Source organism: Saccopteryx leptura, chromosome 1 (assembly GCF_036850995.1).
Source record: "Saccopteryx leptura isolate mSacLep1 chromosome 1, mSacLep1_pri_phased_curated, whole genome shotgun sequence".
Taxonomy (NCBI): domain Eukaryota; kingdom Metazoa; phylum Chordata; class Mammalia; order Chiroptera; family Emballonuridae; genus Saccopteryx; species Saccopteryx leptura.
In genome coordinates, this window is record NC_089503.1 from 353937015 (window position 1) to 353950598 (window position 13584).

Below are 13584 nucleotides of genomic sequence, written 5' to 3' on the forward strand. Positions count from 1 at the left end.
ATTCTGCTTTAAAACTAAATAGAGCACTTTCTACTGGTATTTTATCCTTTAGTTTCTGTCTAGAAAAAAAAATTTTAATATTTTATTTATTGATCTTGGGAGGGGGGGGGAACGGGGAGGAGCAGGAAGCATCAACTTGTCGTAGCTGCTTTTCATATGTGCCCTGACCAGGCAAGCCCAGGGTTTCACACCAGCGACCTCAGCATTCCAGGTCGACACTTTGTCCACTGCACCACCACAGGTCAGGCCAGAAAAATCTTTTTGGAACAAAAATATTTAGACAAAAACAGGTAATGAAGTCATCCTTCTTGTTATATAAAACTGGAACATATGTTACTAAGTAGGTTATATTCTGATGATACCTATGTTTAATCAGCACTGTCAATCCACCTTAACTTGGCCATTGTGGTAAGTTTTATATCCTGAAATATGAACATGAATGAAAAACTTGAAACTTCTCCCACACTGTATATTCCTTCCGTTTTTCCATTTAGAAAAAATGGAGGGAACCTTTGTCTACTCCTTGAAAGGCATACAAACCTCCAAGATATTGCAGGCTCAGTTCCAGACCACCACAATGAAGCAAATACTGCAATAAATCTAGTCACACTAATTTTTTGGTTTCCTAAGGGTGCATATAAAAGTTGTTTACACTACAGTCTCTAAAGCAGGGGTCTCAAACTCAACTCAGCATGTGGGCCGCAGAGCAAGATCACAGCCATTCCGCCGGCCGCACTAGGTCTACAAAAGGCAACTGTTACGCAACACTTTTCTTGAACTTCGTGGATTAGTCTGCGGGCCGCACAAAATTGTTCAGCGGGCCGCATGCGGCCCGCGGGCCGTGAGTTTGAGACCCCTGCTCTAAAGTGTACAATAACATTATGTCTAAACAATTTACATATCTTAATTTTAAAATACTTTATTGCTAGAACTTGTAACTATCATCTGAGCATTCAGCAAGTCAATCTTTTTGCTGGTGGGAGGTCTTCCTTCCCTTACTGTTGACGGCTGCAGACTGACAAGGGTGATTGATGACTGCTAAGGGCTGGAGTAGCTGTGCCAATTTCTCCACCTAAGACAGAAGTTCGCCACATCAACCAACTCTCCCTTTCACAAATGATTTCTCTGTAGCACACAACGCTGTGTGACAGCATTTTACCCCCGGAACTTCTTCAAAAATTGGAGCCAATGCTCCCCAACACACTTGCTGCCTCAGCAACTAAGTTTAAGTACTGTTCTCAACCCTGTGTTGTCATTTCAGCAATCTTCTCAGCGTCTTTACCAGGACTAGATTCCATCTGAAGAAACCACTTTTCCCTGCTCACCCATAAGAAGCAACTCCTCGTCCATTCAAGTTTTATCATGAGATTGCAGCAAGTCAGCCATTCAGGCTCCACTTCTAATTCTAGTGCTGCAGTTATTTCCTCTATTGAAGACCTGAACCCCTCAAAGTCATCCAGGGGGCTGGAACCAACTTCTTTCCCATCTCCTGTGCATGCTGGTATTTTACCTCTTCCCATGAATCATGAATACTCTTGATGACATTTAAAATGGTGACACCTTTCCAGAAGGTTTTCAACTTATGTTGTCCAGGCAGTTCTATCAAAGGAATCACTACCTATGGTAGCCATAGCCTTATAAAATGTATTTTTTAGATAATAAGATGTGAAAGTCAAAATTACTGCTTGATCCGTGGGCTGCAGAATGGATGCTGTGTTAGCAAGCAAGAAAACAGCATTGATGTCGTTGTACATCCTTATTTTTAATTTATTTTGTAACAGACAGAAAGAGAGAGAAAGAGACAGAGGGACAGAGTGGAAGGGAGAGAGATGAGAAGCATTAAGTCTTCGCTGCGGCACCTTAGTTGTTTATTGATTGCTTTCTCATATGTGCCTTGACATGGGGTGGGGGGCACTCCAGCAGAGCGAGTGACTCCTTGCTCAAGCCACTGACCTTGGGCTTCAAGCCAGCGACCATGGGGTCATGTCTAAGATCCCATGCTCAAGCCAGCAACACCACATTCAAGTTTGTGAGCCCACTCTCAAGCTGGATGAGCCTGCACTCAAGCCAGCGACCTCGAGGTTTTGAACTTGGGTCCTCTGTGTCCCAATCCAACACTCAATCCACTGCACCACCGCCTGTTCAGGCTCATTGTACATCTTTATCAGATCTCTTGGGTGACACTGTCCGTGTGCAGTGATATTTTGAAAGAAATCTTTTCTGAGCAGTAGGTCTCAACAGTGAGCTTAAAATATTCAGTAAACCATGTTGTAAAGAGATGTGCTGTCACCCAGGCTGTGCTGTCCATTTACAGAGCGCAGGCACAGTAGAGTTAGTATCACTCTTAATGGCCCCAGGATTGTCAGAACGGTAAATGAGCACTGGCTTCAATTGAAAGAACCATGTATGCCTGACCTGTGGTGGTGCAGTGGATAAAGCATTCGGCCTAGAATGCTGAGGTCACGGTTTGAAGCTCTGGGCACATATAGGAAGCAACTACTGCAAACTGAAGCTTCCCACTCCTCCTCATCCTCCTTTCTCTCTCTCAAAAAAAAAATCAACAAAATAAATAGTTACCATGTTCATTAGCCCACACCCACATCAAGACAGTTAACCTGTCCTTTGAAGCTTTGAAGCCAACACTTACTGACTTCGCTCCAGCTATGAAAGTCCTAGATGACATCTTCCAACCTAAGATTGTTCCATCTACACTGAAAATCTAATGTTTAGTGCAGCCCCTCTATCTCAGCTAGATCTTCTGGACAACTTGAGTAGCTTCTACATCAGCACTTGCTACTTCACCCTGCACTTAAGAGATGGCCTTTCTTAAACTCATGAATCCACCTCTTCTAGCTTTAAACCTTTCTTTGCAGCTTCCTCACCGCTCTGAGCCTTCATAGCACTGAAGAGAGTTAGGGCCTTGTTCTGGATTAGGCTTTGGCTAAAGGCAGTGATTTTCAACAGGTGTGCCATAAGAATTTCAAAACATGCAATATCTGACTATTTAGTTAGGGGCACGGCCCTCTGACAACAGCCAACACAACAATTCTGATATGAATGCCCTGTCTTGAACCATAGTTATATAGGTCATACAATAGAGGTGCACCTTCCTGGTCACAGTGCATAATTAGGTTGCATCAGATTGGTTAACTCTTGGTACCAGAAATCCTTATATAAAAGTATAGGCATCTAATTTTTTAAAAAGTTACTTTGAAAAAAAAAAAATTTACTTTGGAACAAAAAGGGTAATCACTATTATTGTTTTTTTTTTTTTTACTTTTTGGTAAATCAATCAAAATTATATCTATATTTTCATCAGATTAGCAAAAAAAATTTTTTTTGCTATGCTGCAGAATTTTAGTAATTAGTCTGTATGTGCCGTAAAATTGAAAAGGTTGAGAATCGCTGGCTTAAAGGAATGTTGTGGCTGGTTTGATTTATTCAGACCACTAAAATTTTTCCCATATCAGCAATAAGATGTTTTACTTTCTTATAATTCTGTGTCCCCTGGAGTAGCATCTTAATCTCCTTCAAGAACTCTGTCCTTGCATTCGCAACTTGGCCGCTCAGTGCAAGAGGCCTAGCTTTTGGCAGGCCTTCCACACTAAGCTTAATTATTTCTAGCTTCTGATTTTTTTGGTTTTTTTTGTATTTTTCTGAAGTTGGAAACAGGGAGGCAGTCAGACAGACTCCTGCATGCGCCCTACAGGGATCCACCCGGCATGCCCACCAGGGGGCAATGTTCTGTCCATCTGGGACGTTGCTCTGTTGTGACCAGAGCCATTCTAGTACCTGAGGCAGAGGCCAGAGCCATCCTCAGCGCCCGGGTCAGCTTTGCTCCAGTGGAGCCTCGGCTGCGGGAGGGGAAGAGAGAGACAGAGAGGAAGGAGAGGGGGAGGGGTGGAGAAGCAGATGGGCGCTTCTCCTGTGTGCCCTGGCCAGGAACCAAACCCAGGACTCCCGCATGCCAGGCCTAGCTTCTGATTTGAAGTGAGTGATGTACCACTCTTCCTTTTGCTTAAACATGCAGAGGCCGATGTAGGGTTATTAACCGGCCTAATTGCAATACTGCCGTGTCTCAGGGAACAGGAAGGCCCGGAGAGAGGGAGAGGGGTGGGGAGTGGCCTGTCGGTGGAGCAGTCAGAGCACACAACATTTATGGATTACCAGTAAGTTTGCTGTTTTATATGGGCATGGTTTGTGCAGGCCTGAACAACTATAACAATAACAAGATCACTGACCATAAAAAACATAAAAGTGAAAGAAATTTGAAATTGCCAGAATAACCAAATGTGATGGAGACAAAAGATTAGTAAATGTTATAGAAAAAATGGTGCTAACAGACTTGCTTGATGCAAGGCTGCTGCGAACCTTCAATTTTTAAAAAATAAAACAAAAAAATCTGCAAAGCACAATAAAATAAGGAATGCCTGTATACAGCTCAATATTTAAAATGATCTAAAATAATACATGAAATGTTCAGGCAGAAATGTTCTTACATTAAACTAAGCATAAAAATACTTTGATTTAAGCAGTGAACACCCCCTGAGCCAGCTAGCTGTTCATTACCAAGATCACAGCTGATTATCTGCGGACATCTTCTGGAACATTGAGAGGATGTGATCCTGTCTGACTCCTTCCAGCACACACACCCCTCTGTGCTTGACACAGTCGCTGGCCACAGCCTCTGACAGGGGCCAGGCTGCTTTGCAAGATGCTTGCAGTGCACGGCTGGCCACAACACAGAAACCCCACAGGAGGGCTCTCCACCTCTGGGGAAAGACTGAACTGAAACCTGTGAGACCACATTTAACACCAGCAGTTTATGATTATTTTCAAGATTTATTTTTAATGCATACGCTCACCCTTTAAGATTTTTTTCTCAGATGGAGTCTTCTACCAAAAAAACAAAACAAAAAACAAACAACAACAAAATACTGTTGAAAAGTAGTATTAGTCTGAGGGAATAATCCTAAACAATTGCTAAGCAGTGTACTAGTTTTTAGCATGTAAAAACTAAGTAATAGCCCTGGCCGGTTGGCTCAGCGGTAGAGCGTCGGCCTGGCGTGCGGGGGACCCGGGTTCGATTCCCGGCCAGGGCACATAGGAGAAGCGCCCATTTATGTCTCTCTCCTTCCCCTCCCCCACCTTCCTCTCTGTCTCTCTCTTCCCCTCCCGCAGCCAAGGATCCATTGGAGCAAAGATGGCCCGGGCGCTGGGGATGGCTCCTTGGCCTCTGCCCCAGGTGCTAGAGTGGCTCTGGTCGCGGCAGAGCGACCCCCCAGAGGGGCAGAGCATCGCCCCCTGGTGGGCAGAGCGTCCCCCTGGTGGGCGTGCCGGGTGGATCCCGGTCGGGCGCATGCAGGAGTCTGTCTGGCTGTCTCTCCCCGTTTCCAGCTTCAGAAAAATACAAAAAGAAAAAAAAAGAAATAAAAAAAAAAACAAACTAAGTAATAACCAACACAGAATGAATACTAGCCTAAGAGAACAATTCTCAGTCCTAGGATGACTATACAGGAGGTGACATGAAAAGTACCACCCACATGCCCTAGAAGCTTCGTCTCTTCTAACAAAGGAGATGTACATATTCAAGTCAAGATGTACCTGTCTCTAGAGCCCTGATGGCGAATATTTTTATAAAAACTGCCCACTTTTGCTCCACTACAGCTCACCATGAAAGCTGGAACACCCATTAGTGGGCTGGAGGGACCAGGTTGACCAGCACTGCAAAAGTGGGTGGTTTTTAAAAAAAGGTTCGCCATCACGGCTCTAGAGTCTGATCTGAGTCTAGAGCAGTGTTTTTTACTGCTGGTCCACAAAATGCAAAAGAGTTAACCACCCTAATGTTGTATAAAGATTATAGGCCCAACAATCTTAGTTGAATTCACATATGCTCAGGATGATTGTCATTAATCAGCCTGTGTCATCGATGAAAATATTATTGAGGTGTCTTGGATATCTTTGGAATGTGTAGGCACGTTTGAACAATCTTTTGAATCATGCAGAGCATTTACAAATCCTGTGCAGTAGACAAAAAGCATTTGGACAAGCTTATGCAGTATTCAATGCATCATACATGTGGAGTTTAGAAATCAAGTACCAGCTTGTACCATGTTGTACTGTTATGTGTAGTTAGGTAACACTTTATTCGTTGCGTGTTTATGTTTCTGGCCAGCTAGGTTACCGATCCCCAAATATAAAAAGGTTGAAACCACTGGTCTAGAGTATTCACAGGGATTATTCAGTTTGGCCCATCCCTAGTCAAGAGGAGCCCGACAATCTTAGGTTATAGATAAGGCTAAAGTATAGGTAATAACCAGGTATCTGCCCCCACTTCTGGTATCAGGGAGTAAAGCACTGAATAAATAGTATTTCTACAGGCTTCAAACAGGAATTAACACTGAAATATAAAGTAGTTCTTGCAGGTATAATCAGCAACATAAACCAGAAGTCAGAAATCTGTAACCCACTGCCTACTTTTAAAGTTTATTGGAACATAGTCACTCGCATTTGTTTCTGTATTTGCTCCTGTCTACTTGCACACAATAGAGGAGAATGGAATAATTACAACAGAGACCATATGGCCTGCAAACCAAAATATTTGGCCCTTTTCAGGAAAAAAATGCTGAGCCTTGCTAAAAAGTATAGAGAGCATTTTATGTTTGTCCTTGGGATGGAAAATACATCAGGAAAGGTAAGGTGAAGAAAGTAGGTTTAGCTTGAGTCACCAAATTGAAGAGAAGAACATGGGTTCACCAAAGTCTCGAAAGACTGAATTAAACAGCTATATGTCGCTTAACAACAAGAAATGTGTTCTTGGCTGATTTCATTGTTCTACGAATATGAGAGTGTATTTACACTAACCTAGATGGTATAGCTTTCTATGGCAATTGCATGTACTATACTTTCATATGACTGGCAGTGCAGTAGGCTTGTTTACAAGCATGTGAGAAATGCATTGTGCTAAGTAATGTTACCATGGCTACAAAGTCACAGAAATATTTCAGCTCCATTATAATCTTACGGGATCTCAGTTGCATATGTGATCAGTCATAACTAAAAAGTCACTATGCAGCACATGACTATATTAAAAAATGATCTTAACTATTACCCTATAATGAAACTATTCAAAGTGAATTAAACAATGTAGGTGTTTTCTCTGTATTTTCTGAAAATGTTTTAAGTCACTTCCTGTTCTGGTCTCATTCATATGAGGATATGCTGTCATTTTTACATGGGCATAAATCATATTGCTTTCTACTCCTTACCGTGTTCCCATTTACAGGGGGAAACCAGAGTCCCATTAGGGGAAAGAGGCATGATTAGGATCAGAAAACCAGTCTGGCCTGACCTGTGGTGGTGCAGTGGATAAAGCATCGACCTGGAAATGCTGAGGTTGCCGGTTCAAAACCCTGGGCTTGCCTGGTCAAGGCACATATGGGAGTTGATGCTTCCAGCTCCTCCCCCCTTCTCTCTCTCTGTCTCTCTCCTCTCTAAAAATGAATAAATAAAATAAAAAATTAAAAAATTAAAAAAAAAAAGTTACTGTACTACTCAGTCTTTAAAAAAAAAAAAGAAAACCAGTCTGCTGCCCAAGGCAGGCACCAATAATCAATCCCGATTTAGGACCACTGTATGTTCTGAGCTGAAAGAGAACTCTGATTCTCTGGTGGTCTCCTAGGCTGTCATAAACTTACCAAATCTCATGTTTAGCACAACTTTAAAAGAAGTCTGAAATGTTTTTAAAAAGAAGTTAGGATGCTGATAACCAGCACGAGTGAAGAGCCCTTTGTGGTTGCCATCTTTGGAACTCTTTCAGTATAAGATCCAACACTGTCAACCACCAGCAGAATCTTCTATATATCCTTAACCTCTTCTTCAAACAGTCCCTTTCACCTAAATGAACACAGGTTCCCGTTTTCCCTAAAGACACTGTTTCCTGACGTTCTCCTGTATCTGAAAGAGCTGTCTCAGGAGTCACACAGACCCTGAGTGAGAGAAATAAATGCTAACTGATACAAGCTGTTGAGATTCTGGAGTTGTGTGCTATGTAGCATAGGCAGTAATAGCTGACTATCATTGAAAACTGATGCCAGAATGGGGGGGGAGGGGCTCACCAAACCTTAAAATCTGTGGAACTGACTCTGAGATTAAGAAGGCAATGAAACACTTATTCCTATAAAAGAAAGTACAAAACATATCAAAAAGTTCTAGCAGAGATGCCATAGTTGACCCCACAGACCTGAGAGTAAGATAAAGAAATGTTTATTTTACTGACATAAATGGAGCTCTAGGGGTTATGTGCTCTGCAAGATTACTGCAGTTACAGTTGAGTATCTAAGGCCAGTCACACCACTTGTCTACTGGGTCCCACCCCCCTCTTTGCTATTCAACGCACTGCTACAGCAATGTTTCTTGTCCTGAATAATCAGATTTGCTTATTCTACAGGTTTATTCCCAAAGTAAGTGGCCTATAATTTCAATTGGTCAACAAACCCTATTGATTCTATCTTTAAAATATATCCAGAACTTGGTTACTCCTTATAACCCCCAATGCCACCACCTACTCTAAGCCATCCTTCTCTCTTACCTATACTATTGTAATAGTTTCCTTACTGGTTTCGATTCTAGCCTTGCCTTGCTACAATCTGTTTTGTTTTCTTTTTGCTACAATCTATTCTTAACACAGTAGCTATAATACTTTAAAAACAAAAGTCAGATCAACTACTTCTTTACTCAAACCTCTATCGTATTTCCAGAACACTCAGATTAAAAGCCGAAGTCACCATCTGTCTGCCTCTCTCCTCACCCCTTTCTCCTCTCCATTGTCACAACTCCCCCAGATCACTCCTCTGTTGCCACACTGTCATCCTTGCTGATCTTTACACATGTCGTGTAAAGCTGCTTCTGCAGGGCCTTTGCACTTGCTGTTGTTCTACTTAGAATGAGTGTTCTTGGACCACAACTTCTTCAGGTCTTTGCTCCAATAATACCTCAGTGAGCACCCCTATCTCTAACCCAATTTAAAATTACAACCATTCGTTTTTGTTTTCTTTTATCTACAGCACTTACCATATATGACCCATGACATACTTTACTGAACTGTTTATTCACTTTGTCCTCAAACAGAATGAAAATTCCAAGAGCTCCCAAATTTTTATCTGTTTTCTTTCATAGCTATCTCCCTTGTTCCTACAATGGTGCCTGAACACATAACAGACGCATAATGAATATTTGTTGAATAAGTGCATCAGTCTGTAGGAAAAGAGTCAGGTCTAGTTTATATCTGACTTTTCTAAGTTATAAATTAATAAGCCAGGCACCTAGACTGGAAAGAAAATGCTGCAATGAGGACAAAGATGCATATAATTCTAGCAGAATTTTTCTTACTTTAGTACCAATAAGTCTTTTTCTTTTCTCTCATTTATAGCAAAGAAAATAAAATACAGAAATTAAGGGGACTAGAATTCAACATAATTATATTTAGAGCCCTAGACTGAAGCTCTATTTTCAAAGTTATGGTTTTTAAAATATTTCTGATATACTACTTATTTTTATACCAAGGAGATTTTTAACCCCAGGGAGTATATCTACATGTTATACCAGCTTCCTGAGAGATGAATAAAACATTTAACTGTAATTCTTCAAACAGAAAACAATTTACTCAGTAAGAGCTAAGAACAATTTTTAGAAAAGTGGTATATGAAATTCAACTCTACCCTTCAACTATCTGTCATTCTTTTCTTTGAATTGTTATTCTTTCTCCAAACTAAAAATAAAAAATAGTAAAAATTACTGCTTGAAGTCTCAGATATTACTAAAAATAACCACTTATCAAGCTATTTTAGTAAAAAGAGAAGAACATGTAAAAAGAGCTGACAGTATTGGTAGATAAAGGCAGTAAAGCAATCCCTGAATGAAAGCCTGTTCACTTACCAGGAAGACAACACATATCTCTCAGCCGTGAAAATAAATACGACACTGTATTAAAATGAGCCTCACTCTGTAAAATGACTCTCACTAGTAGATACAGGTATAAAGTATTTTGCTTCAGTTAACCAAAATTAAATTATCTTTAAACCAGCACATTTTATATTATTAAGGCTACCCCAGCATTACTTTGCTAAGGGACCCCCCTCAACTACCCCCCCCCCACACACACACACACAATGTTAGAGAGAATGAATCTATCTACTCTTTATTTTAAACGTTGAAATGACACCGGCTACCAGCCTTTGAAGATTACTTTGATATCTTTTTTTTTTCCCAAGGAACTCATTAGTTGGATTTCAGCGAATGGTGCTGACAGAGACAGCTCCCTTATTAAAGACTTCCTTCCCTGTGAGAACTCAGCAAACTAATCATACCATTTTCAAAGTCAATCAACAGGTATCTTTTAGCATACCAACAATAATGCCATTCTATTCATTTAAAGCAAGGTTTCAAAGGGTTACTCTGCGACTCCAGGGGCGGCTTGTGCTTTTCATTCCTTACCGAGTCCGAGGAGGTCCACAGTGGGCTCGGCGGCTTTTTTAGGGCTGGTGCTTTTTTTAGGCTCTAATTGCTGATCTTCTTTCTTCTGTAGCTTTAAAGTAAACAATCAGATTTATTACTTTTCTTAAAAAAAAAAGCCTTTAAAGCCCCAATTAATTATATATATATTGATAAAGTTAGTGTAATGAAGCATAGGAAGCATAGTGTAATAAAGCCTAGAACATTTATAGTATAAAAAACAAGTAAATGTAATTATTGAGCTCAGAGTAACACACGTTAGGCCCTCAAAATAGTGAACATATCAATGTAATCTTATGTAATTGTTCTTAACCATTTAATTCCCTTATGTGAAATCACACTTTTTAAAAGCGCTACATCTGATATGAATCGCTAGCTACTGTTAATGTGCACCTGTCAGCAGAGGCTGGGCAGGCCTGGAAGTCTGTGTGAGCAGTCTGCTCCCCGCATCCACTGCTGACACGGGGACACCACTGCACCAAGAAAAGCCTAATGAATGTTATTTGACAACGTTTCCCCAAGTCTACAGTATTAGTTACATTTTAAATATAATATTCTTCTAGTTCTCAGAAGCCCAAGTCACAGTTACACATTCCAAACCATTTTCCTTTCTCATTTACACAAGAAATGCTGTACAGGACAGGATTAAAAACAAACGTAACTACTGAATTCTCAACTCAAAATTCTATAACCAAGAAAATAAAACATTCATTCACTCATTCCTTTCTTAAACCATTCTTACAAGATCATTTATTCTATAACCACCTAAAGAATTTATAAGTTAGCTGAGTTTATTTTTTGTTAGCTACAGAGATATATAATTTCTAAGAACATATATTTACCCTTGTTTTTAATCACTACTGTCTTCCTTAGAATTATTTTTTAACCAATTAGACTACCATCACAGACATCAATTCTTTAATAACCTTCTAAAATACAAAATTATCAGCCTGTAACAAATATATAATTTTATATATAATTATATATATAATTTTAAATATATAATTATATATAATTTTCAGAAGTCTGACATAACCCATTTCACATTCTCTTACTTGTCAACCTTCAATATAGGATTTACCCTGCTTAGCTACATAATTTTAAAGATAGCACAGTTTATAGTAAGAAAGTTAAGTAATTCTTTTCAATTGGTATTTAAGCTGCTAGAACTCTGCCCTCCTTTTTAAACTGGATGACCTGTGTTACTATAAAAGCTTGAATCTGGAAGGGAATCTGAGGACTAAGTGGCCATGAGCACACACACTTCACACACTGCTGAGCAGGATTCTGGCCGAGTCCCAGGGCAGGTCTTCATGTGTTCACACCCTGCCTTTAATACTTTGGATATTAGGGTTTAAGTGCCCTACGCTTCATGAGCACCTAATCTAATCAACGGTTTAATTTAAAATCAGGAAAGCTGAAAATAAATTTAATAAATTCACTAAACTCATTTATTTTGTAAATTAAATGAGGTTCAGATATTAATACCAATTAAGGATAGAATAACTGAAACTTATTTTCTGTCCCTCAATTTTTTTTTTTAATTCATTTTAGAAAGGAGAGAGAGAGGGAGAGGGAGAGAGAGAGAGGAGAGAGACAGAGAGAGAAGGGGGAGAGGAGCAGGAAGCATCAACTCCCATATGTGTCTTGACCAGGCAAGCCCAGGGTTTTGAACCGGCGACCTCAGCATTTCCAGGTCAACGCTTTATCCACTGCGCCATCACAGGTCAGGCCATTCTGTCTCTCAATTGAGAGGTTTGGGAGATGTGTATTTTACTGAATCTTCTTCCATAGAAAGAAGCACGAACAGAAACCCAACTTGTGAGGGATTCCTGCCTATTCATTTGCTTTAGTCCAAGAATCTGGAACGCTCCTTGAGCTGAAATGCTTTCTTTTTAAAAATTCAAATTCTGGCTTGAGTTATTTCCCCACCAAGTTAGAGCTATCTTTTAAAATACTGTAGAATATAAATTACCCATTCATTGTCTGAAAAAAAGAGATTATATCCAAATCTTCTAGTAATCCTGAGGCCCACCCTCAGAACTACTGCAACGATTTGGAAAGTGTTTCTTCCAGATGTTCACACAACTGTGTATCCGAAGAGTTTCTTCCATCTCTTCTTCCTTAGATCTCTATTGCATCATTATTTAAAGGCGTATTTATCAACCATTTACAAAGAAAACTATATAATAGAGAACATATATATCCTGTGCAGGGTAAAGAGAAACTAAAAGGCAAGAAGAAAGGAATATCCTAAAGAGAGTTTATCAAATGGCAAGAATGGCCCACAAGTGGGTTTTGAAACCTATTTTTTAGGGAACAATTAGAATTTAATTTTGGCATTAAAAAACAAAACAGAACAAGCCCTGGCTGGTTGGCTCAGTGGTAGAGCATTGGCCTGGCGTGCGGGAGTCCCGGGTTCGATTCCCGGCCAGGGCACACAGGAGAAACACCCATCTGCTTCTCCACCCCTCCCCCTCTCCTTCCTCTCTGTCTCTCTCTTCCCCTCCCGCAGCCAAGGCTCCATTGGAGCAAAGTTGGCCCGGGCACTGAGGACGGCTCCATGGCCTCTGCCTCAGGCGCTAGAATGGCCCTGGTTGCAACAGAGCGACGCCCCAGAGGGGCAGAGCATTGCCCCCTGGTGGGCAAGCCGGGTGGATCCCGGTCAGGCGCATGCAGGAGTCTGACTGCCTCCCTGTTTCCAACTTCAGAAAAATACAAAAAAAAAAAAAACCAAACGAACAAAAAAAAAGAACAGAAATCAGAATGAACTGCGCAAAGTAGAGGTAAATAATCTTGAAATGTTTTGCACATCTGTGTATACGTGAGTGCATGCAAACTGGATTTGATCATAATGTAAACGTTTTCTTACCAGAACATGGGTTAAGAAATACTGGGCTCTCAAGACAGTCTGCTCCTTTGTTGCTACAATAGGTGGTCAATCTCCATGAGTGAGGAATATCTATGCCCCAAAACTTACCAACTACTCCAATTAGAGTTGACTATTCTAGATGGATTTCAAAAATTCAGCCATGAATTACCCTTTTAGTTGGCATCTTATAGGTTGCCCCA

The 13584-nt window shown here is 40.5% G+C and overlaps 1 protein-coding gene across 2 annotated transcripts in view; it reads right to left on the bottom strand.

Annotated features, from left to right (window-relative positions):
• SMAP1 (small ArfGAP 1) overlaps positions 1 to 13584 on the bottom strand; it is a 167798-nt gene that overhangs the window by 23264 nt on the left and 130950 nt on the right. For both annotated transcript variants that reach the window (XM_066359094.1, XM_066359095.1), the window contains one exon: positions 10495 to 10585. In XM_066359094.1, the coding sequence (XP_066215191.1) occupies positions 10495 to 10585 (91 nt within the window). The remainder of the gene's footprint in view (positions 1 to 10494; positions 10586 to 13584) is intronic.